General features: G+C 48.5%; 1 protein-coding gene across 3 annotated transcripts in view; it reads left to right on the top strand.

Moving 5' to 3' along the window:
• Nucleotides 1–26323, top strand: part of SLC24A3 (solute carrier family 24 member 3) — a 458647-nt gene that overhangs the window by 52682 nt on the left and 379642 nt on the right. For all 3 annotated transcript variants that reach the window (XM_005604455.4, XM_023626042.2, XM_023626044.2), the window contains exon 2: nucleotides 9696–9824. In XM_005604455.4, the coding sequence (XP_005604512.2) occupies nucleotides 9696–9824 (129 nt within the window). The remainder of the gene's footprint in view (nucleotides 1–9695; nucleotides 9825–26323) is intronic.

Here is a 26323-nt window from a genome sequence, read left to right as displayed (position 1 = left end):
TCATTGAATTGTGGGTGCACCTTTGCCATCTGCCCCCGTTTTCCTCCCTATTTCTCCCTTCTGTCTACTCTTATCACCCCTGAAAGCTGTCTTTGTTGTGAGACCCATTACTCAGCCACCACCAACACAGAATTTTGAGCTGAATTGGCTTCCTGTCTTTGTGCTGTGGGATAATAGGAACAGGTCAGGTATTGGCTGACACGATGCCCCCTACTGCCTGAGAAACGTGGGTCATTTCATTTCCCATCGTCAGGTGCAGTGGGCATTCGATTTTAGTATTTGCTCCTGAGCGCTGTATAGTAATCAGTGAGACGCAGCAGGCGCTCGCTTTCGACAGGGGTTAACTGTAGGTCTGCAGAGTTATTGCATGAAGAGAAGAAAGACTCTCTCACCTTCATCCTCTTTCTCCTGCCGGATGGAACCCACAACCTGTCAGAGCTTCATCCTCTTCACTTTCATTGGGGGCTACTCTGTCCCACCCAATTGGGGGTCTCTGGGGTTGCTTGGACTGCAGAATGCACTGCCTGGGACACTTGCAGTGTCCTTTCTGAAACACAGCCCAGTTGGGGCTCACATTTGTATGTGGAGACTCAGACCCTGTTATTCATGCATGCTTTCATTTAAAAGTGTGTAATGGAGTCTCGTTTCTCAGAGTGCTACTTGCATCAGCAGCACAGGCGTCCACTGGGAACTTGTTAGAAGTGCAGAATCTTAGAGCCTGCTCCAGGCCTACTTAATCAGAATCTGCATTTTAACAAGGTCCCCAGGTGATGTGATAGCCATGCACAGTAGAGTTTGAGAAGAAATCCCATGTTGGATGTTGTATGTGTGTGTGAGATATTGATGGAGAGAAGAGTCTAGAAGAGAGGAGAGAGAGGAGAAGGGTCCTCTTGCCCTCTTCCAGATGGGGCCAGTCGGGAGACACCTCCATGGGGAGACCTGAACTTGGAACTGCCCAGGACGTCAAGGGGCAGAGAGGTGGCAGGAGAGCCTTCCAGGTGCAGCAGAGGGCGGGGGCGGGAGCCCGAGAAGCAGCACGGAGTCCTGGGGCTGACATGGGCCCTGACATGTTTCCAGATCATCAGGAGGAAGACAGGCTCTGAGGAGGGCAGCTGCCGGGGTCGTGAGGAAAATGGGTCTGCTCTGAGAAGAGAAAGCTCTGACCCCAGGCTGCTGCCACCTGATCTTCTCAGGCCTTTCAAAGGAGTTTGAAAAGGGAGCCGGGGCGAGGCAGAGGTGGGAGGAATGTGTCAGGGCGGCCAGACAGCACTGCAGTTACCGGGCCCCATCTCTCGCAGGGGCTGAGGTGTGCTCAGCGGGGGGCCTTTCTGGCCCCTGGGAATGTTGAGGGTCCCTGCATTTTGAGCTTCAGAGATGGAGAGATCGAGCTGAGCACTGTCCTGGGAACTTTGAAGGCACACGACAGTGTCTGTGAACGAGTTAGGAATGAAATAGTTGTGTGGTGTAGTGGAGCTTCTGGAACTTCAGAGTCCCCTGTGGAAATGCAGAGTCTCAGGCATGGGTCTGAGGTGGGCCCTGGATTCTGCACTTCTGACAAGCTCACAGGTGATGCTGATGTGGCTGGTCCAGGGACCATGCTTTGAGTAGCAAGACTGTAAAGCAAACGGTTTTGTCCAGGAACCCAGAAAACCTGGATTCTGGTTCAGGTTTGCCACCAAAATTCCCAGGCCTATCATGTAAACATGACCCCCCAGTCAAGGGGCACGACACCTGAGGGTGGTGTGGAATCGCCTGGGGATCTTTCCTGGAGATTCAGCTCTTCCCTCTTCCCTGGGGGATCCTGTGAGGACTGCCCAGTCCCAGCCAGGTGGTGGCTCGAGTGAAACACTCTGACGCTGTGACTATCGAGCATCCACCGAGTTTCAGGCCAGAGGGACACAACGCAGAGGAAACACAAGAGCAATCCAATAACGACAGTCAGGTTATGATTCCATCTGTGATGTGTGCTCTGAAGGAGAAGTAGCTCCTTCTCTGGGAGTCTGTGATGAGGGGGGTCCTGGAGAGTCAGGGAAGGCTGCCTGGAGGAGGGGCTTCCCACCGGAAGCAGCACGGGGCTATGTGGGCTCCCTCACCTTTGCCGCAGTCTCATGTCCAGACCTGCCTTGTTGTGCTCAACAGCCACGGCAGAATCTGCACTTGGGGCCAGTTCAGACTCTTGGCTCATGCCTTTGGGCTGGGTTCTTTGGGCAGTCCCTTGTTCCCAAGGCCACTCTTGCAGGGGTTCAGCCAGCCTGTCCCATCCCACGCCCAGCCTCTGCGTGCTGCGCAGCAGTGGGCGTCAGGAGGGAAGGAAAGCCGGGGATTTGGGCCGGGAGTAGAGGTCGCCGGGGCTCCTTTTTCTCCTCCTGTGGGTGAGACTGCACGGGGGCTCATAATGGGCCCCGTCTCCCTGGATGCAGAACACACCTGAATGCCACACGTCCTACAGCAGAACCTGGAGCCCCAGCAGCCCGCTCTGTGCTCCCACCCTTCCTTTCTCCATCCAAGGCCCCTGCTTGTCCCCGCCCTTAGCCCAGCAGCGGTGGGCAGGGCCCCTTCCTTCCTCCATCCTGCAGTCTCCCTTTGCATGTCACGCGAGACAGCTGCCCCTCAGGGCCTGGGAGCAGCAGCTCAGACTCCAGTGTGCTCTGTGTGGATTCCAGCTCCATTGGCCTGAGAGCCTGCATTTTTTTTTTTTAAAGATTGGTACCTGAGCTAACAGCTGTTGCCAGTCTTTTTTTTCCTTCTTCTCCCCAGAACCCCCCAGTACATAGTTGTATATTGTAGTTGTGGTCATCTGGTTCTGCTATGAAGGACACCGCCTCAGCATGGCCTGACGAGTGGTACTGTGTCTGCACCCGGGATCCAAACCGGCGAAACCCTGGGCTGCCAAAGTGAGCGCGCAAACCCAACCACTGGTCTATGGGCTGGCCCCCTTTGTTTTTTTGAGTCTGCATTTCTAAGCAGCCCGAGGACGCCCATGCTGCTGCTGACTGACCACTCTGTGTAGGAGGCCTCCAGAGGACAGGGCATGAGTGGAAGTGTCTGCTTCACTGGGCCGTGGCTTGGGGTTACTGTATTCCTCTTCCCCTCTGAGTGGAACGGAGGCCCATCCAATGAACTGAGAAATCTCTACTTTCAAAGAAGTTTTCTTCTTGAAGTAGAGGTGTTGTGCCTTGATACGGGGCTAGGTTTAAGTTCAGCATGCAGGCCGCTGCCTGGGATTGCCATGGCTTAGTTGGAGTGCATGAGAAGGAGCACTTGACCCAGCCACTGGGTGCTGAGTCCCCCGCCCACTGGACAGGGCGTGTAAATGGCTAGAGAGAGACATCCTGTGGGATCCGTGGCTTCCCTGCAGCTCTGAGTTCCCTGGAGCTGTCCTTCTCTGTCTTTCTGGAAGCTTTGAGGCAGTGCACAGTCTCTTCAGCCTCCGGCCTCTTCCTCTCCTGGTGGGTTTGGAGAGCTTGCAACCTCCCCATAGTTTGTGCTCCTTTCCTAGGACCAAGAACAGTGCAGGGACACGCTCTTCTTTCAGCTGGAAAATCTGTGTGAAAATCCACATGCAGAAAGCCAGCGCTTCCAGTGCTCCCCCTCTTGACCCACAGAGGGTGAGAACCACCAGGCTCACCCTCATGAGACCCCTGGGGTGGGGTCAGGAAGGGGGCCATTTGGAGAGTGGTGCCGGGGGTACAGCTTCGCCCCTGCTCACTGAGTCTGCAGAAGGCGGTCTGCTGGCTGTGGGCTTATGCAAACCCGACCTCCAACCCCAGGGTGAAGACCCGGGGCGCACAGAGTGGAGACAGCTGTGTAAACTACAGGGTGGGGTATTTATAGCCTCGGTGAGGAGCTGAGCCAGCCTGGAGAGCCGGAGGCAGTTGCTGCGGCCATTGGCTCTGTCTCTTGTTCTGTTCACTGGGTTTTGGGACATTCCTCCTTCATTGTTGACTCAGACATTCCAAGACTCAGTTTCCTCATCTGCAAATGGGGGACTTTTGCCCTGATTCTTGGGGTGTTTCAGAATGGTGACTCTCTCCATCTCAGTTTTCAAGAAGAAATGCAGTATTCCAGTTCTCTGGGAGGGGAGAGTTAACACGACCTCTTAAAGTAAGCCTGCTGACCCATGAGGCCACTTCCCCTGGGCTCCCGGAGCTCTGGGACAAGGTGGGACTTGCATACCTGGGCTTTGGAGTCAGATTTGGGCTTGAGTCCAGGCTCGGCCACTTAACCCCCTCAGCAACAGCAGCAAGATGGTCAAAAGTCCCTGTGAGGGCATGGAGTGAGAGGGTGCAGGAAGGGTGCTTGGCACATAGGCAAGGGGCATGTGAGATACTTACGATGATGCTCCGGCAAACCCACCCACTGCTGCCTGTCCACATGTCTGAAGGAGGTAATGCCCTCCTCAGAGAGCAGACAGCCCCATCTCTCCGCTGGGGGCCTAGGACCAGGACTTAGGAAGGGTACAAGCCCTGTGGGACAGGGGTGCACACAGGAGAAAGTGTGTTAGTCTCAGGGTGAAGGCTGGGACTTGGGACACCCAAGAATATCCATTATTGGTGTCAGAAATCCTTGGGCTCAAGTGCCCGTCACAGGGGGGAAGAAGGGGATGAGGGGAAAGAAAGAGGGAGGGGGAGAGAGCACTAAGCAGAGCAGGAGAGGGGAGCATACAGCTCTGTAATGGAAACTTGGCACCCAGCCTCCACTTTCTTTCCTTCCTTAGTGCATGTGGCTTGAGTCTCGCTTGAGAACTTCTTCCCCTTCCAGCAGGCACCCTGCGCTATCTCCATGGCCCACTCCTGTCCCCCCCTTCTCAGAGTGTGCAGTCACACACGCTGCCTCAGCTGATGACATGTGACATGTGAGCCTGCTGCCTCTCTCTTCATGCTCCTCCACCCCCTCCGCTGACTAATTAGGCCAACATGCAACTTCCAGGGCCCAGCAGATGGGGAGCCAAGAATGCAGTGGACAGGGGCCAAGTGTTTTTGTTGACATTGCTCAAGTGTAGCTTTGCGGAGCAGCCTCTGCTGTAGCAGAGAAGTCCAAGGAACCTGGGAGGTGAGTGAGGGGAAAGCAGTGAAAACACCAAGTATGGGCACCTCTCCAAGTCCCCTTTGCCACTTTCTGCCCCTCCTCCCTCAATCCAAGAATGTAACCCTTCATGTCATGACCAATGTCTCTGAGAAACCCATACTGAGCTGAGTGTGCATCCAATTGGATTTTAGAACCATTTTCTTTTTTGTTTGTGATGCCTTCATGGGGTGATGCTCGTGCCCCATCACTGTTCCTAATAGTTTCTGGGGAAACAATCTTCTTGGAAATAGGTCCAGTGAAACTGTCTTCACCCCTCACCTATTTATAAGGTGCAGGCTGCATTGTTGATCTGCCTTACTATAGCCGAATAATGCAGCCAGATGGATTTCATCCTCTCCAGTCATCCGCCAGGAATGTGGCCTTTGGGGTCACCAAACCTGGGTTCAAATCCCCATTCTCTCCCTCTTTGCTCACTGCGTGACCTTGGGAAAATCTTTCAACGTCTTTGTGCTTTGGTTTCCTTGTTTGCAAATGGAGCTAATACTTCAAAATAACACTGTTGTTAAGATGAAACATGGTGAAGAATGGAATGTTGTTCGTACATCACAGACACTCAGTAAGTGGAGGGTGTGCTAACAATGGAATGGTGGCTCTGGACTGGCTCTGATTGTAGACAAACCACTTCTACTCTGACTTATTTACTCCAAAGGTAAGTTGACTCCAGAACCAACTGCCCCTTCCTACCTCACCAGGAATCATGTGAGGACAAATGAAGTGGGTATAATCTTGTCACCTTTGGTTCTCAGTGGGCAGTAAGGGAATGCAATGCTTTGCTTTCATCCTTCTTATTTTCTCAGACACTGGTCTCTGCATTAGTGTAATCAGTGGTCAAATATATTTTTGTTGAGATAAAAGTTTGTAGGTTTTAGAATACAGAGGTGCTGCCTTAATAGTGTCTAATTCCTGAAGATATTGAATCAGTATGTTAAAAAAAATCCTCTAATTTTCTGCTACAATAGCTGGCTTTATTTTTACATCTCTTAATTGGTATCAGCTTTTCTCTCAGAATTACAGAGTCATGGAAACTTGGCCTACGAAAGAACTTTGGAAGTCATTGGAAGGGATGCTCTTGCTTCTTTGCAGATCTTTGGAGTCTTCCTGAACATTAGGATTGCAGGACCAGAAAGCACTTTTCTTTGACCCAGAATACAAGAACAGCAGAATGGCCAATCTTTTGGCTCATACTACACCCTATCTTTGGATCCCATGCAGGCTGGCGGATACCATTGGTGTCCTGCCTACGTCACTTTGTTCTTACCCCTTCAGTGCACACTGGCACTGTCCAACTTGAAGCACCTACATCTCACTGTCTAAGTCCTTTTTCTGGACACCAGAGCCCACATTGGACACCTGTGTGGCAGGTTGGAAGTACCAAGGAACTAACATTGCCTGGGAATAGACTTCGACCAATGGTAGACCAGGAGTAGGTGGATAAATACCCCAGCTCCCTCACTCCTTGGGTATCTGAGATGCATGTCTACACTGGCCCAAGAGCTTTCCAGAGGGATCAAGCTCCGGTTTACTCATTTTGGTAATAGGCTTGAAATGCGCCCTCTACCGGCTGACTCTCTTTCCCTGTCCCATTTCTGTCTTCCCCCGCGGGTGCTCCCTGGCATCACCCCACCTTCCCATATAAACCACCTTTGCTTAATCCTCATCTCAGGAGCTGCTTCTGCAGAAACTCAGCCTGAGACAAATGAGATGTCTTTCTTCATACTTTTAGATCATTTATGATAATATGGTGTTATATTCACATTTTAGGGCTAGTTGTTTGATTTTAAGGCAACTGACCTTATTGTTTCTTTGTGAATTTTTGAAATTTTTTTCTCTGCTTGTCATCATTCTTAATCCTAAGAATTAACATTCAGGTTAACGTGACTACAAAAATCCCTTGTTTTAACCTTGAATTATCTTGGTATTGTCCTCACAATTTTGGCTAAACCATATTTGTGGCTACCGTGTAAGTTTTTGTAGTTCAGAGTCTAAAGTTGTTATTTATTCTAGGTATGCTCTACCTTCTGTATTTTCTACGGGGGAAATGAATTTAGGGCTGTCCTGGCTAATATGCATAAGTTGTAATTTAATCTTGATAATTTTACATTGGAGAGCACTTTCCATTTGACTGAGGAAGACCTTAATCCATGAGCTGCTGATGTTACAGATGTCCTACTGGCTTGGGTGAAAGGCCCTTGGCAAGCATTGTGATTTCCAGAAACTTCCATGAGTCTCACTTTATCCATCAACAAAGTGGGAATAATTATTTTGATATGTGCTTACTGAGCATCTGCTGTGAGTTAGCAGTGATTAGGTGTTGGAGAGTCAACATTGGACAAAGCAGACAATGTCCGTGCTGCCTCTTTTTTTCCCCGAGTGGTGTCATAAGGTTCAGATTCAATAATGAGGATGAAATCATTTGGGAAATGTGAATCACCATGGAAACAGAGGAACGGGTATGATGACCTTCAGAATGGGTATGATTGACCTTTGGCTCATCATCAACCATTTTAGAACACCATGTTGATGTGGCTGGGTGGGTGATCTGGCCTTTTAAGAAGGCCACTGGGCCTGTGAATGAGGCCCTTGTCTTTGTATTTAAATACGTTTTTTGACCACAGCAACTCTGGACACTCAAGAGGTAGCCATCGCCTCATGCCACGTCTTTCTGTAGTGCCAAGCCACTAGGAAGAGCCATCTTTGCTTGTTGTTCTCATCTCCCAGTGACCCCATGATGTCCAGCTCTGTCATTTCCTTGCCTTTGTCTTACTTGATTTGTTCATGGTGATGAAGGCTATTGGTCACTTTTTCTTTTTTGAAATTCCCTTTCTGCTACCATCTGTGACACCATTTCTCCGGCTCTTTTTCTCCCTTTCATGATCCTTTGCTGAATTCCTTTGCTCTGCTTGTTCTCTGAAGGGATGTTGAGTTCCCCATGATTGCTTCTCCCATTCTGTTCTCTTTAGTCCCTTTCCCCCCTGCTCCGGGAGACTCCATCCTTAATGTCTAATACCCTGCCCTGTTTGCTTATGACTCCCCAGATGCTCTCTGTAGCTTAGCTGTCTCCCCTGAGGTATCTCCCCCACATTTACACAGGCCACGCACCTCCCTTGTGATTCTCCACAGACACTTCAAACCCAACATGTCCTTGACACAGTCTCCCCTCCAGGGTGCTCTTCAGTCTCTGTTCTTTCTTCTGGCACTTCATCCCTACAGTCTTCTCAGCTGGAGACCTCAGCACTGTTATGTGCTCATCCCCTGATGAGCATTCAGTGGTTTACTTTTTCCTTGTTCATGCTTTTATCTTGTTTATTGAAACTTGCTATGTGGTATTCACTGGGCCTAGCTTCTGGGGATGTTGAAATGGTGTCTTAGCTGGGGCAACCCCCAGAGGCAGATCTTGAACATGTGTTCAATTGCAGATTGTTTATTTAGGAGGTGGTTCAAGGAAATACTGGTATGGAAGTAGATGCTGGTGGGCTGGAGCCAGTCATACTGACCTAGTGGAACTAATTGTCCCTATCTCTTCCCAAATCCCTGTTCAGTGAGGTCATATTGGTAGCTTAAAATTGGCCATAATAGGAATATTTACACCACGGGAAGTGGCCAATGGCTACAAACCAGGACGTTTCCCCCCAGAGAGTTTATTGTTAAACATTTCTCAGCATGTCATTGGGAGTGAGAAATTAAGACAGGGAAGGACAGCAGCCAATAAATTGTGTTTCATCAGGAGAGTTACGCTGTAAACAACTGGAGCATAATCCCAGTTTGATTTGGTGAGCTGAGATTTGGAAAACTCTGGAATCTATTTTAGAATACAGTAGTCCCCCTTATCTGGGAGTGATATGTTTCAAGACCCCCAGTGGATGCCTGAAACCCACATATAGTACAGAACCCTTTTATACTTTTTTTTCCCTGTAAATACATCCCTATGATAAAGATTACTTTATAAACTAGGCACAGTAAGAGATTAACAACAATAGCTTCTCTTTGGCGTATGTGAATTGCCTACATCACTACTCTTGTGCTTTGGGGCCATTATCCTTGAACACAAGCACCGCAGTACTGCGACAGTTGGTCTGATCACCGAGATGGCTGCAACTAACAGAGGGGAGCGCATCCAGCCTGGATACACTGGACAAAGGAATGATTCACTTTCTGGACGGGACAGGGCGGGGCTGTGCAAGATTTCATCACGTTACTCAGAAGAGCGCACACTTTAAAACTTACGGATTGTTTGTTTTCGGAATTTTCCATTTAATATTTCTGGACCATGGTGGACTGTAGGTAACTGAAAGTGCAGCGGGTGGAACTGTGGATGAGGGGGCACTGCTGTACACCCCTCCAGGTCATCCCACTGGAGCAGGGAGGTATTGGTATACCACTTCTGCTAGGCACTGGCTGAGGGCTGCCTTGTTGGGCCCAGTGGGACCCAGTAGCCAGAGGAAGCCCCCAGGCAGTTAGCGGCAGGTTGGGTGAACTGCAGTGGTAAGGCCTAAGGGGGCCTAGGTGGGGCTGAGCAAATGGTGGCTGATTAGGACACTAGGCACCCAGTTTGGTATGGCCAAAACTCAGCTGTTAGTGATGTGTGGTTATGATCTTTTTCTCCCCAGACCTCGACTTCATGGACCTCATAGGGGAGGACAGACAGTGGACAGTGGGGAGGAAGTTAATGCAGGTGAACGACACTCTGACTTCAGAAGATGCAGGACTCCGGAGCAGCAAGAACTGCACTGAGCCAGGTAACAGCGACCGCTGTGCTGTGGGCAGTGGCTGCCGTTTTCTCTGATTGTAGCTAAGGAAGAGCTGGATGCTGTGGTTTTCCCTTGAGTTCTAAGCCAGAGAGACATTAAGGACACTTAGGGCAGGTGTCTAAGAAACAGAGGCGAGAGCCCTGGGGACTACTCAGGTGTGTTTCTACCTCTGTATTCTTTTTCTAGGGCAGTCGGGAAAAAGGTAAGTCAAAGTCAGCGGCACTCCTGATTCCGTACTGATACAAACTGGGATGCTGTGCCATCAAGTGGGAAACGGAGTCAGGAGCAGGATGGGTGAGGAGGTTCTGGGGCCGTTTTCCCTTTGAGCCCTGGAAGCCTCTCTGCCTGGTTTTTAATCAGGAGCCTTGTTTTGGTTACAGTAAAGGCACAGGGCTTGAACCAGCTTCTCACCTGTGATGTTGCTCTTTTCTTGGAAGGAGTGAATGTTCATTTGTCAGCTGTTATATTTGATGCCTATTGTGGCTTTTCTCAGGGAGATACGGAACGTTTTATCTCTAATGTTACTGAATTTAAAGAGAAAACAAACATAAACGGAATCGAGGGCACTAGGAATCATCGAGACTCAGTTCACTAAGTCTCAGGAAACGACAGGTACGCTGGATGGATGAGGGCCCTGCTGGTTTAGACCAGGGGTCGGCAAACTTGTCCTGGAAAGGACCAGACAGTAAATATTTGGGGCTTTGCAGGCTATATACCATGTCTATAGTATATTAAAAAAACTTTTTATAACCCTTTAAACATTTAAAAACCATTCTTAGCTCACAGACTGTATACAGATGGCTGTGGGATGGATTAGGCCTGTGGCCACACTTCACCAGCCCTGGCTTGGACTTCTCAGCTCTCTGGGACCTCCTTCCTACCTGGTGGGGACTTGGGCCTCACATGTGCCCCCTTTAAAGGCCCAGGAGCTCGACAACTTGTGGATCCCACATCCAAAGGCCTGCCTGAGTTTTAGTGTCATCCTTGAAGAACATAAACCATGATCATTACAGCCCAAAGAACATTAAAACTTTGAGTGCAGACGGTGTTTTGTGAAGCTATGTGTCTGCTTTTTTTGGGGGGGAAGTTGGATAGGTACCCTTCCCCACCATACTGAGAATCCAACAATCAGCTCCCAAGCAGAGATGGAAAGAATTAAAAATAGATTACCCTCCAGCCTCCCGCAAAGAAAAACAACCCCACAATCCTACATAATCTGTATTCCTCAAGCTGGAGAATTCAAGGGTTACTGTGCTGTTATTAAATGCTCTGAAGGAGCACTCTTGAAGCCCATGGGCAGCGACATGAACTAGAAATGAAAATGGCGTGATGAGGTGAGCGCCCCAGTGAGTGGACAGAGCCGCGTGTGTCTGAGAGCCGTGCGTTTATGGAGAACTGGCCTGAAAGGGAGTGGCAGGAAAGGTGCGGGTCATTGCTGTGCCAAGAACTCTGCTGCTGATCTGCTCTTACAGCCAAATAGTTTTCAACACCTTTCTGCAACTGATGGCCAGAAAATGACTAGGATGTTAGAAGACAGAAAATACAGTATTAGGGAGCCCAGCCGTCACCTTTGGTGGGAAAGAGTGGAGTCAGATCTGATACCATGACCATCTCTGGGATTCTGGGTTTGGCCACACGCAGGACCCATAGTGATGGAGGGCTTCTGCTCCCTGTTGTTGGGGTTGTGTTTTGGGGGAGGTGGTGCCATCTCTCTGTGAGTGGCATTGCTCACTCAAGGTGCCAGGAAATGGAGTAACAGGTGTAGAAGAATCAAGCACATTAAAAGTCATTGCAAGAGAGGGATTGACTCACCTCTGTGGTAGAAGAGATGTCCAGGTAAAAAGAGCAGAAGCCCAGTGCCCAGTGATGTTGGCAGGGAGGGCACAGGGAGAGGGAGGAGAGAAAGGGCTTCAGGAGGACCACGGAGGAGCCAATGAGAGCTCGTCCTGCTGCAGAGAGCTGGTCTGAGAAGAATAAGGACCCGGGAGGGGCATTCTTGATTTCCTCATGTGTGAACTCTGGGAACTGGGCTTGACTTCTGGGGCCCTTGGCTCTGAACCACATTCTATAAGGAAGATGATCATTCCTGAAACAGGAAGGGTCCTGTTCAAATCCCAGCACAGCAAGGATCTCCCTGGAGCTTCTGTCCTTCCTAAGCCTACTTTGACCACGCAACGCTGCAGACCATTCTGTTCTCTGAATGTTTTTGGCACAAAACATTTCCAACTATGCTGTCCAATATGGGCATTCAGTGGCAACTTAAATTCAAATTAATTCAAATTAAATACAATTAAAAATTCAGATTCCCAGTTGCACTAGCCACATGTCAAATACCTGATCGCTGCATGTGGCTAGTGGCTACCACATCGGGTGGCACAGATCCTAGAACAGTTCCTCATCTCCAGAAGCTCTATTGGACAGGCAGGTGTAGGTCGAACTTCCATTTGTCTTTGGACATATCTCCTGATTTTTTAGCTCAGTTGCAAACATCTCAAGGATGCAGAGTGGATATGTAAATCTGAGAGCACCATCTCTTACCAGGGTCTTGGGGTCACACCCACCTGGATTTGAATCCCAGCTTAGAAGCTTGGAAGCTGTGGGCTTTGTGCAAAATGGTCAGGTTCTCTAAGCCTCTGTCTGCTTCTCTGCGAAACTGAGATAATCATTCTGACCTTTCATGACTGCTGTGAGAATTGGTAATGAGGTAATAAAATCGGAACAGCTTAGTGCCCTGTGTGGGGTAGCTTACTCGTGAATTTCCCGCTGTCTGCCGGGGGTGCCCACCCTTCCGTTACAGGGGGGTCGTGGAGCTGCACGCTCCAGCACCTGCTCACCGGAATGGGCAGATATGGCCTGCCTGGTCTCATCAGCAGGCTCCTTCCTCAGGGGACCCAGGTCCTGGCGGTCAGCGAGCTGGCCAGAGAGGCTCAACCACCCTCTTCTAGCACAGGAAGCTTTGAAGACCTTGCCATGGTAATGAGCACAGCCGCCTCTGAGGAAGCCTGTTTCCACAGGAAGGTGATCAAAATATTGCCATAGCCACACGTGACCCCTAGTTGCCTCGGTGCTCTTTCCAGAATGCTGTCTGAAGTCTACTTCTCAGGCTTGACCGAACAGATGCTTGATGAAAAAAAGCTGAGAGCCAAAGCACTCATAAGGCCCTAACTTAGAACTAAAATTTAAAAGTATTCATCTTCTCTCCCTCTGACTTACTGTGGGGTGAGAGGAATGAGCTGGAATGAGCAAAGGACAGGGCCGTTCACAAAACGTTGCCCAGTTTCCCTTAAGGGGTCAAAGGGGCCCTGCACGCGATGAATGTTAATTACTTTTGCTGGTTGATGCAAAATGTAGTGGTGTCTGCTCTCAAAGGTCTTAAATGTAAGGGCTGGGAAGTGAGCCATGTGGTTTCTGGTCTGGCTTCCTTCCTATTTGTGATGCTGTCAGCAGAGTGGTAGTGGACCTACCATGAGGACCATGCTTTCGGGTTCCCTCTGTACTTGGAGGGGTGATTATTCACACAGGAACCTGAGAGTTTGGGGTGCCAGAATGTGCCGTGGCCATGTGAGTGATGGAGCCAGGGTCACAGGCGAAAGTTAATTTGGCTCTTGTCATAAAGTACACCTGGTGCTACTTGTGATGTCGCAGGGCTTCTTGGACTGTGTTCTCGGAACCCCTGGCTGTAGATGCCGTTAGAGTAAGTAGAGTAGATTCAGAGACTAGAGATGGAATGACCTCTATGCTGGTTGAATTCTCTAGCTCTGGGGCTGGTTTGCTTCTCAGATGTCCATTTCCTCACCTATGAAACACACCTGCACGTAGTTTATCCCTTCTATCCCTTCCATTGCACAAATCCAGTAATTCCAAGAAATTTCAAGAATAGAGATTCACAGAAACTTCCACCCCAAGACGTCCCTGCTCCTCTTCCCTTAATAACTTCTTTGTGTTTGTGAAACTGCGTGTCATACTTCAACCCTCCTTTTACTCCCTCTACCCTCACCCGCCCTCCCTTTTCCTCTCCTCCTCCGCCTCTTCCTTCACACCTCCATCTCCCTCTCTCTTTCTCTTTCTCTCTCTGAAAACCAGGGGCCCAGAGCACACACCAGGGGAAGACCAGGATGCAGGGTGCCTGTTATAAAGTGTCAGTGCTGTTTGTGGTTGGTGTGGCAACATGAAGATGGCAGACTCTTCATGTGACAGCTGCCACTTTAAAGATATATTGCTTTGTACATTTTGGATTAAAAAAAAAAATGGCATTCTTCTCTTGCCCCTCAAAGACATGGCTTTGGTGGAGATTTGTAATTTTTACCTCCAGAACTGCATGAAAAAAACTGACCTCTGGGCTCCAATTTTTCTGCAATTGTTCCAGCCCTCTGTGAATTTTTAAGGTTGTTTTCTTAGCCTGACGCTGCCAATTTCATCTGGAGCCTGGAAACATTGTTTTTTGGCAAATAGCACTTGAAACTGTTTACTCAGATGACCTATTAAGAGAAATTTAACTTTGAATAAATTTGATGGACGGAAAATTAAGTTAGCTAAATGTAATATTGAGGGTGGTGGACAACTGTAGCAGAAATGAATTCTTTGTAATATTTATTTGTATACTTTGAAGAATTTTATTTATGTACTTTGCAGTCTGTTCCCAGAAAAATCTATCATCTTTTGGTTTTTAGTTCTTTGATATTTTAAGGAAATGAGCTTTTCCTCAGAGTGCCTCTTTCAAATAAACTTTGGAAGAAGGAAGCTCTTTAAAATGATAGCCTTTTGGCATGGGGTCCACTCTGAGATCGCTGGAGTTTCTTTTGATAAAGGGCTCAGCTCCATCTCCCTGCCTGGCTTAGTTGGGTCTAAGTTCTCTGAAGATGGGAAGACACCTTGGGCCTGTGCTGTGGGACCAAGGAGAGGCTGGCAGGGTCCTGACCCTAAGGGTGTGCCAGGATCAGGTGCTTACTGGAGTGGCCAGAAACCACATGATCTAAGAGTTGAATATGAATTGTGATGGAGGAGGGAAGCCAGAGGTCTGTACGAGAGAAGCAGTATGGGGTAAGTCCAGGGGGTGAGCGTGGCTCGTGAACAAGAGCTGGAGGCCACACACAGAGTGGCACGCAGGGCAGGCTGGTTTAGGGCCCAGTTCGTGAACAAAGTAGGTGTTGAGATCCTCCTGTTTTTGAATTTAAACCGTAACATCAGGGTCAGCTGGTTTAAAATCACAGGGCTGGGTGTGACCAATCTACAAAGCATAAAAGGTCCAAGTCACTCTCCTTTTACATAAAAAAATTAGATCGGGGGGATGAACAACCTGCCCAAGGTCACATGGCTTGACAGAAGAGTAGAGCCCCCAAACTGCCACACATGGGTGCTTAATACATACTGATAATTAGGTAGAAAACCTGACATTTGTGTGATCTAGAGCAGCACTGTCCTGTAGAAATATAATGCAAGCTGCAGATGTAATTTCAAACTTTCTAGTAGCTACATTAAGAAAGTAAAAAGAAACAGCTGAAATTAATTTCAAGAATATATTTTATTTAACAAAATATATCCAAAACATTAGGAATGAAAAATTTCAGTCACCTCAGTGTTTTGTCCTTGGGTTTGAACCCAGGATAGAGCTAAGGTTTTTTACAAAAGTCTTAAAATCTATACTTTATTGTATAGACACAGTCACATGACAACTTCCAGCTCACATAACTTTCACTAACTTCTCTCTGCAGCTGTAATTTTCATGGTTCAAATAATAGCTATTGACAGGCTAAAGTAGAACAAATTAGAAATTCATTGTGATCTGCTCTTTAATTTATATCAAATTCTTTCCTGAATTAGTGAGATAGGGTAATACTAGCTGCCATAATGGGTAAGTCCTCCAGATTTGGGGGTTTAACACAAAAGTTTCTTTCTTTCTCATGTAATCTTCTGGTCTGTGAGTGGCCCTGTTGCAGGAGGTGGTCCGTGGACTCTGGAGCCCTCCATTTCGAGACTTTCCCGTCCTCATGCTTGGTTTCCAAGGTCGCCATGCTTCTCTGCTTTAGGAGGAAAGAGCATGGAGGATGCACATAGCTGAGTTTTATGGACTAGACCCTCACTTCTGCTCCCATTCCATTGGCTAGGGCTCAGTCACATGACAACTTCCAGCCACAAGGGAGGGTGGGACATGCATATTACCAGAATGCCCTGGAAGAAGAGAAAGCAGGTTTGGTAAACAGCTAGCTAGTCTCTGCTATATTATTTTCCCCCAAACTTGTCTCTTTTTGAAAAAACAGACTTCTCAATTTTCCTTTATTGTTATCTTATTACAAAAGCAATATGCTCCCTCTATAGAAAAATCATAACCCACACTTAACTCTTCTGAGGTTGGCGTAGCTCTTGGTTTAACCCTCATGATTATCACCTGGTCAAGGTGACACAATTCGATCCTCTTTTCACCTTGGCAGGGTCACAAATGAGGTAGAAATTGTCCCAGTTGTGCCTGTTTGCAAATGGCATCTCTTGTTAGTACTTAGGGTTCTTAGTGCTTAGAACCCTAGGAAAGATAATGAATGTTTGAATATACACGAAGTCATCAGCAATAATTGGGAAGAGCTTGGGTTCTAGAGTAAGTCCTAAATCCAAGCTCCATCTCTTTTGACTTATGTGATGCCAGGTGAGTGTCCTAGATTCTTTGAACCTCATTTCCACCATCTGTAAGGAGCAGATTAAGAAGCTCACTTTACAGAGTTGCAGTAATCCTGAAGTGAAGTAGGCTTTGTAAACCACGGGAACCTCAGTCATAGTACATGTTAATAAATTGTAGCTACGTTACCTTTCTTATCAGAAACATAATGAAGGGTAGACTGATGGCAATCATTTAGATGGGTTTTCCCACTCTGAGGCTCATGAGGACGTTGTGGGACGAGGACGGTTGGTTTAAGGTCGGCTGGGTTCTTTAGTGCAGTTCAGCGACAGTGCAGCATTCTTACCGCTGTGTGGAGGAGACGTATCGAGGGATTAACTAGGAGATTTCTGACTAATGCCGTTTTCTGGCCTAAGAGGCCACTATGCAGACAAACAGGGTGAAATGGGAATACAGGATTTTCTACTTCACACTAAGGAAGAGTTTAAAAGTCTCAAGCTCCGGGAGGAAAGAGCCGGACACTGTTCATTTCTTCTAGCTCTGACATCCCTTTAGGACTTTTTTTATTGAGGCCTTCTTTCAAAGCAGCCCAGGCAGCCTAACCCAGTGGATGGTGCCTGGAATCTTCCTGAAACACAGGTAAAGGATGTAAGCTCTGCTCTTAGATGCCTTTGTGGGCCTATTTGAAAAGAACTCTAGACTTTTCAAAGCGTTTTCATATTCATTAGCTCATTGGAACACGTTTGGTCCTTAGAACAAAAATGCTGAAGGTCAGGAGTGACAGTATTATTGATAGATAAGTTAGACTGAGACCAAGGCAAGTTGAGTTAAAGAATTGAGAATTCATAGTCGTAAATGTGCAGAGAGGTGTAGGGATTATTGATTCCAAACCCTTTCCCTCGAAGCCAGGGCTCAGCAAACTGTGGCCCTCCACCAAATCTGGCCTGTTGACTGTTTATGTAAATAAAGTTTTATTGGAACACAGCCATGCACGTCCATTTGTGTGTTGTCTGTGGCTGCTTTTGCTCTACGAAGGCAGAGCTGAGTAGTTGCAGCACAGACACGGGGGCTGCAAAGCCTGAAATTTTCCTCTGTGGTTCTTTACAGGAATGTTTGCTGCACCCACATGGCCTGTGACAGACAGTGATGACCGCTTCTTCTTTGTGGCCATGGAGCAAAAGCGGCCCTGGCTGTGACTCCAGCCCTGGGAGGGTTGGGGGTGGTTCCCTCTTGCCTGGCCTCCAACTCCTCAGTCGTTTCTGGAGCTGCAGTGCACTCAGGGTGACTGGGGGGCTATTTTCTTGAATTATACATTCAGAATCATCTTGTTCCGCAGATAATCTCTTTTCACTGTTGAAGCCAGGACTGAGGTCTGGAGGTATGAAGGGGCATCCATCTTCAGGGTCCACCTCTGTTTGGCAGTAGAGTGAGGACCAGCACTTGCATATCCTCTGGCTGCAAGACTGGGCTGTATCCCCTCACCTTGTTTGTGTGTGGAGTTGGCCTTAAGTCACATCTGCAAATCGGCGTCGCCAGGGATCACTGCTCTGCCTTCACCAGAGTGCTCTCAGGTGCCGAGAGCAACGGTTCTCACAGAAAAGCAGCAGCAGCCCCAGGAGCTTGTCAGAAATTCACATTCCTGGGCCCCACCTGAGACCTACTGGGTCAGAACCTCTGGGAAGTAGCCCAGCCATCCTGGTTTTCACAAGCTCTCCAGGGTCTTGTTGGGGGCACTCAAGTGTGAGGAGCCCTGGCTTAGTTCATTGTCGGGGGGAGGTTTTCAAGCCAGGCCCCACCCCAGGCCAAGGCAACCTGAGTTTCTGGGACTAGGAACCAGGCATCAGTGGTTTGAAAGCTGTGCCATCATACCAGGGTGCAGCTGAGGTGAAGACCACCTGAGACCACCTCCGTGTACTGGCTGGCTCTGGGAAGCCGGCCCTGGGATCTGGCTGAGGGGAAGATAGCTGGGCCTGCAAGCCAATCAGAAGCCTCTCCTCTCGCCCCTCAACAAGCAGACGGGGGAGAGCGTCAGCCAAATTTAAGACACCAAAGCTGTCATGCTGTAGGTTTCTCATTCATTCAGCATTCGTTGTGAGCCACATGGACAGTCATTCATTTTTAGACTCCATCTTAGGGTTCTGGGTTTCTGGGATTTCTAGGTTTCTAGGTTTCCCTGGGTGTCTAGGATTTCTTCCCCTGGGAAACACCAGGATGGATTTTCCCCCACCTGTGTTTTAAAATGGGTATATATGAGAGTCAGGTGGGAACATTCCTGCCTTGTCTTATCAGTGCGTCTAATCTTGCCTTCTAGACCTCGGCTGGTTGCCCAACGCTCACCTCTCCCACCCACTCTCTCTCTCCTTCTCAGAAACCTGGGCTGGCAGAGGTGCAGGGCTGACCTGACCCATTGGCTGACCATGGGCCTGAGGGCAGGGCCCTGGGGTGCTGACCACCTCTCCTTGAAGCACGCTGACCCTGACTGGAACACTCCCAGGCCTGGGGTGGACTCCAGGAGCTTTGGGGTAGGATGAGGCCCAGGGAGGGCCCAGCCTCTCTTCCCAGAGGCTCACGGCAGCTTTTCCATCCCTCAGGCCTTTCTAAACAGGCTCTGAGGAACAACTTGGGGCAGTATGTCTGAGGGCTGTGGGGAGGGTATGTCTGAGTTGACCCACTGAGTGTGATTTCCACAGACTGCACACTAGGACATCAGGCGCCTCGCCTATTGCTTCCTCCTAATTGGGGCGCCCCGTGGGCAGTGGGCCAAAGGCCACCCCTCCAGTTTGCACGCCCTGGGATAGGTCCCATCTAGGAACCCTAGATAGATGGCCACATTCCACCTTGGAGAGTAACTTTAAATAAGTACATGTCTGGATTATCATACTGGTGCTTCTGAGGTTCTTGATGTAGTGTTAAACCATTAGTTTGGCTGAAATTCCTATAATAGAACAATAAAATCCCTGAATTAAAGATTAGCAGTCTTTTTTAGAAGCTGACTCAGAACAAAATTGATGTGAGCCCGGCCCAGTGGCTTGTCCATCCCTACCAAGGTCTTTGTGCACAAAGCCCAGCCTGGGCTCCCCAGCCCTGAGCCGGCAGTGGGACCTAAGGGCTCAGCCAGAAGCCACGCCATTGAGATCAGGGATACTGGGCAGAGAAAGGGAGGAGGTCAGTCTGCAGCCCCTGGCACAGACGCCTCTGAAAGGAGCAAAGCACTGGGGTCCAGAGAGTCAGGCTGGGCTCATTTAAGCTTCTGTTACCTCAGTCACTGGGCATTCAGAGTAGCCACTGGGTCATTGGGAGAACCAGAAAACAAGGGTACCCAGGTTTTGTAATTGTGAAGTGCTTCTGAGTGGCGTTAGGGATGTGGACAGGGTCCCCCAGACCTGGAGAGGACCCCTGACTTTGACACTCGTGGGCTGTGGGACCCTGGACCAGTCATTTAACCTCTCAAAGCCTTGACTTCCTCCCCTATGAAGTGGGGATGATTCATGGTACAAACATAAAGGATTGCTGTGAAGTCAATGGAGTGAAGTGTGTGCAGTCCATAGCACACAGCACATGCTCAACCTGTGAATGGATGCCGGTTTCCTGAGCCCTACTCTGTGCTGACCCTCAGGGCTGCCACACAGGGCCTGTTGGCTCTGCGTAGGAGAGGGTGATGTTCTTCACGCATTGATTAGGCATGGGGATTTCTACTACAGGAGGAGAGCAAAATGAACCTGCCACGTACTTATATTATAAGTACTAGGTAGGAAGTTGAAATATTCTTAATTATAACAGCCTACGTGCCAGTCACATGAACAGTCTCCCAGTGGATCTTTCTTGGGGAATAGGAATTCCACTGACACTGAGATCTTCTTGATCTGCCCTGGGAAAATCCCCAGGAAAATCACTGATGATGGGAATGTTGGTCTTTAGACCAAGGATGCAAATTCGGTGCGCAGAATGGGTATCAGCAGGTGAAGGAAGCAGAAGTGAAGGGCAGTGAGGAGGAGGAAAAGGAGCGGGGCTTGTTCTGTGCTTGATTCTGCCCGCCTTTCAGCCTTGTGACTGCCGAGGTGCAGGCCTGCCCAGTGGACGCGCCTTCAGTCAGCTCATGGGCAGCTCTCCTTCCACATTCCAGAGACATGAAGTTTCCTCACTGCCGGCGCCATTTTAACCACAAATACTGAGCCAGTCTATTAAATTAAGTTATAATTTACCACTGAACCTAAAGGAAGGAAAGTTGTAACACAGCTGTACCTCCCCCTCCGTCAGGTGTTTTTATCCATTGACCCTTGTTTCATGCGGAACCCGAGCTTCTTTGCAGGAACCGTTTGATGTTTGTGGCTCACAAAATGATGTTCCTTTTAACAGGGCCCAGGCCAAATAACTCGATGCCTGGTGGCTCTGCTTAGCGGTTCCAAGGGTACAGAGTCTCTCAGTACTTGCCGTTATGAATCTGGAATTATTGTCCTGTAAATGCCACAATTTCATGTACTATTTATTTAAAAAATTTTGTGTCCTCTCTCCCCATCTAGTCCCAAGAATCTTGCGTTTAGGGACTTTTTATTATTTTTTTGCTCCAGCATTTTATTGTGAACATTTGCAAATATACAGAAAAATTGTAAGAATTTTACAGTAAGCACCTACAGACCCAGCACCTAGTTTCTCTAATTTACATTTTACTCTGCTGGCCTTGTCACCTGTTTATCCATCTAGTCAACCCTGTGTCTCTCCATCATCCATCCATGCTGTTTTATTTTAGTGGATTTCAAACTAATTTACAAGCATAAATATAATCCCTTTCACATACCTTAGCATGCATAACATTAACTAGAGTTTATTATTTGTTTACCCTTCTTCTTTTTGGCTAGCATTTATGCACAATGAAGTGCACAAGTCTTAAGAGTACCATCAGTGAGTTCTAACATTTGCATAGACATTATCAAGATAGAAGATACACCATCATCCCAGGAAGATCCCTCATGCCCCTTTTCAGGAAGTCCCCAGCCCAGCTCACCCCCTCACAACCACTCTTCTGATTTCTGTTACCTTAGATTAGTTTATGCCTGTTTTCAAACTAAATACGCATATCATACAATACGTACCCTTTAATATAAGGCTTCTTTGTCAGCACACTGTTTTTGAGACTTATCCATGTTTTTATATATAGATACACCCTTGACTGTACAGGCACACGCACATGTAGCTAGACACGTATGCATATAGATTACACATACACAAATGACAGACTTTCCATGTAAATGTCATATGTTTGGTGTATTTCTCTCCAGGGAATGCTTTGTAGATTTTGGTCACTTTTCTTAGATACTTATCTTAGGTCGACTTTCAAAGAGACGTTTGTGATGTATGGAAAATTAGTAAGAGGTTTGGTTCACCAGGGAAGGTTCGTTATAGACAAAGGTCAGTCATCCCTAATGTGCCCTCTCACTTCCCTCCACTGCAGATCGCTGGACGGGACTCAGAAACCTTGTGGTTGCTTGTGGGAAGGGAAAGGAGAAGAGGAGGAGGGGCGTGGGTGGGAAGGTGAAGAGGGAAGGGAGGAAAGGAGCAGTGTGAGGGGGAGGGGAGGGAAGGGATGGTCTCCCCTGTCTTGAAGGTCTGGAACTAGTCAGGTGTCTCCAGATGCAACACTGCGCATTCAGTTATTCAGTTATACCAAAACGTCAAAGAAGACGTGCTGAGAAACTGGAGAAAACCATCTGATTCGTTGAGTAAACGTTCACTCAGAGTGGCGTTGTCTCTCCAATCAGCTGCATTGGGAACAAGCTGCCTGGTTTGGGAGGGAACCAGCTCTGCACCAAAGTGGGGCTCTGTGTGTGCTAGGGTCTTTGGACACGGTGAGACCCTCCTTTTCCCAAACAAACTCTGTCTGGGCAGAACCTTTGTTGGCACTGGTCCTCATTTGTTTCTTTGTGTTTGTTGTTTACTTGTCAGTTCCTGATACACAGGTTGATCTGAAATGCACAATTGACCTGTACAACAATGGCACACCCTTTGTGATCACTGATTTCATGCTGTAACCATACCTTGACTCAGTTCCCCTAGCAGATGCTGAGATAAGGATTTGGGTACATGTAGTTTATTTGGGAGGTGATCCCAGGAAATACCAATAGGGAGTGGGGAGGTAATAAGGGGAGAGAGGGCAAGGTAGCCAACGTATTGCTTGCCATGGGCCAGTTACCACTGGGGGCAACAGGGCTTAACCTCCCTGGGTTAATGACCTGGGATAGAGTATAGAAGAGCCCTCGGAGTTCCCCCACCAGGGGCAAGGGAGCTTGGGTGTATAATATGCCAGCTTCCCTCAGTCATTGGTTGAGGCTGCTCCCAGGGGCTGCAGTGCCCTGGCACCTCCAGCCTGTCACTCATGCAGGCAGCATCCATGCAGAGACAGCCACCAGGCGAAGAAGTGCAAGTGCTGGCCGTTGGAAGTTGGGCCACTGTGCACCCAAGAGCTACGGGTGAGGGCAGGTGAGTGGGGCACCAATAGGATTGCTACACACCTACTTCCCCCTTTCCAACGAAGTGTTTCAGTGTGGTCAAATAGGTTGGGAAGTTTATCCTAACCTAGAAAGAGCGTGTAACGGTGCTTCCTCTGTGTGTGCATGGGTTTGTCTTGCTGGGTGAAGGCACTTGGACTCACCCCGTTAGTTTTCTCTGCGTCATCATGTGTGTTTGTGCAAGTGCCGATGGCTCACCAGCCATAGTGGGCTGGTGCTGGGTGAGCCGAGGAAGCCTTTCACACTGGGGCCCAGAGCAGAGGCTTCCTAGACCAGGGAACATTCCTTCCTTCCTCTTTCAGCTTTGACTGCTTCCATCCATATGCTGGACTTCTGGGGACCTCAGGGAGGCTCAGAACATGTCACAATTGACAAAAGGGGGATGCTAAGACAATCCTGCCTTAGCCCTTTCTGCAAGAGAATAGAGCCTTTGCTCATCAGGAAGATCTTTTTATTCTGCAATCAACTAAAGTAGAGGAGTGATTTCTATAAGTACTGCTGGGGCCAGGGGCCGGGAACTTATGTAAACTCAGGAAGGAGACTCACTTTGAGCCCTGGATAGAAATTGGGGAATGTGGTGTCCTGGCGAACAGGTGGCTCGTCCTTTAGTCTCAGGCATATGTCGTGTTTTAGGGATGCACACTGGCATTTCTGGCTCCAGCGCCAGAAGCAAATATATCCATATTCTGAGGTAACCATTTAGTCGGCTCTGTCTTCTGTGAAATGGAATCTGTATTTCACACAAAATCATCTTTCAGAGTGACTTGATATATTTAAAGTAAGGAACCTATAGCTCATGTGTTTAGGTCCTACATGCTTTCATATTTCCAGGTCCCCCCAAATGTGGGATTTCCAAAGACGTCCAAAAAAACACATCCAACTTCGTGATGTTCTTCAGCCCAAACACTGGCACATGGGAGGTATTTCTCACCTGGAATTTGAGGTGTCTAGATCCCTCAAAAGCTGTGGAATATAATTTGTAGCCCCAGAGGAAGGCTTGTACCTTATGATGTTTTAAAACATGCCAGCAGGTGCTTGGCTATTTCTCTCGACATGGAATGGGCTCTCATTCTCCTCCTCTTGAATATGGGTGGTCTTTGTGGCTGACTTCTAACAGGTAGACTGTAAGTGCAGAAGTTGTATGCCTTCCGAAGCTGGGTCATAAAAGGCAATACAGCTTCCACCCGACTCTCTCTCTTGGGATGGTTGCTCTTGGAACCCGGCCGCCATGCTGGGAGGAAGCCATGTGTAGGTGTTCCAGTCAACAGTCCCAGCTGAGGTCCTAGCTGATGGCTGACAGATAGCATCAACAACCAGACATGTGAGTGAAGACACCTTCTAGATCACCCTAGCTCACCCTTGCTCCAGCCACCGTAAAGCTGCAACCACATGAGACCTGAGTGAGAACTGCCATATTGTTAAATAAATGAATGTGTGTTGCCAGTTTGGGTTGGTTTGTTATGCAGCCATAGTGACTGGTGCATGTATACACTCACTGTCATAGTGCTGAAGAACTTGTGGGACCACTAAAGGATCTCTGATGTTTGTTGCTCACTTTTGTCTGGTGTGATGAGTCACTTCTTGCTCCCCAGGAAATCAGTGTCTGGGGAGAAGAGACAAGAAGGGCGTATTTCTCTGGTTCCTGGAGTCTCCAGCTTGCATGAGGTTTCCAGCTCTTTTGACCTGAACAGGTTGGGGGTTGAGGGCCTGTTCCGTGTGTGGGGGCAGCAGCTGCTGCCTTTCTCCGTCCAGATGAGATCACACGGGTGGCAGTAGCTGCGGGAAGCAGCCCTCCCTGTTGTCCCTCTGTTCTGGGCTTCTGTGGCTGACCCTGTGCACCTAACTTGCTTTTTGATCGTGACCTCCACAGTCTGGCCTCTGCCCTGGCAAGTAGCCAGCTGAGGGTGCATAGCAGTGTGGCTCCACCGTTCCTTCCAGTGCTTCTGTCCCCTGGAGGACGGGTCCCTGTGTGCCCAGCCAGGGGTCTTCTCTCTCACTTCCTCGCCTGCACCTCTCTTCATTCGGCCCAGGAATGGCTCCACCATTTCTTTACTCTCTTGGGGAGAAATGTGAAAATGCGTGTGAAAGAACTTTGAAAATCTACAAAGGTGTTGCAAAAATGGAAGGTACTGTTAAGGGATTAGGAAGCAGTGACTGGTCGGGCAGGAGCAGCACACTGTGCGGCTCTTCCACTGTCTCTGAAGACCGTAAGTTAGAGTCATAAACTCTCAACACTCAGAGGTTCTGAAAAATCGCGTGGCCCAGCAGCTCAGATGATGCCTGAGCTCCCTTTGCAGCATCACCAGGAAGTGGTCCTCTATCATATCCTCCGATATCCTCACAGACAGGGAGTTCACTCTCCCCTTGCTGTTAGAGGCCTTTTTTCCCTGGGCAACTTGGGTATTAAAATTGTCTTCCTTGTGCTGAACCAAAGTCTCTTCCTTTTGGTCATTCTGAGTTCTGTGAAATAAATCTTACTGCTTTTCCGCGTGGCACACCTTTAAGGTCAGCTATTTAGGTCTTTCTTGTCCAGGCTTCCCTCTCTTCAGTTTTTCAGCTGCCTCCCCCTGCCCACCCATATGACTTGGTTTGGAGCCCCCTGTAACCATCCTGGTTACCTGCTGGGCCAAATCTTAATCTCCTCTGCAACTTTTAAAAATCAATCTCCTGTTGATGTTTGAAGAACATGTGAAGAAATTGGACCTGATTCAATTCATGCTCAGCAGTTAGATATAATTATTTCAGATGCAAATCCAACATTCCCAAGTGAGGACTTGAATCCATAGGTTCTTTCCACGGACAAGGTAGAGGGACCCGGCCTCTGTCGAGTGTCTCCTTGGAGTCAGGGCTGGGCTGAGTACTCTGCAGGCCGTGTCTCCTTAGCTCTCCTAACGTGCCCATGAGTCAGCAGCATTCCTGGAGCACCAAGAGGGCAGCAGAACTGGAGGTAAACCCGGCCTCGCCCAGGTGCCCCTTCCCAGCACCTGGCTCCTCCCTGTGCTGCAGGTCGGGCAAGAATGTGCGCTGACATGTGGTTTCCACAGTACTGGTCTTTGCCTGCAGGGGATAAACCCTGTGTGGGCAGCACCAGGGCTGTCTGCTCATGGTTATGCCCCCGGGGTCTAGATAATACCCAGAAGCTGCTAGCTGCATCTGATATTTGTTGGTGTTAAATCTTTGTTGAACAAATGAGTGAATGAATGAATCCTTGTAACTTCGCTGTGAGAATTGTTTTTTTTTTTACATTTTATTCTGAAACAATAAAAGAGTAATACAGAAAACTATAAGGGACAATATGACAAAGTCCAGTGTATTTACTCTCAGAATTAATAAATGTTAACTATATTTGTTTGCTTCTAATCTTTTTCTATTAATAA

This window comes from Equus caballus, chromosome 22 (assembly GCF_041296265.1).
Source record: "Equus caballus isolate H_3958 breed thoroughbred chromosome 22, TB-T2T, whole genome shotgun sequence".
Taxonomy (NCBI): domain Eukaryota; kingdom Metazoa; phylum Chordata; class Mammalia; order Perissodactyla; family Equidae; genus Equus; species Equus caballus.
The sequence above is the reverse complement of the archived record's forward strand: the minus strand, read 5'-3'. Positions and strand labels throughout refer to the sequence as shown.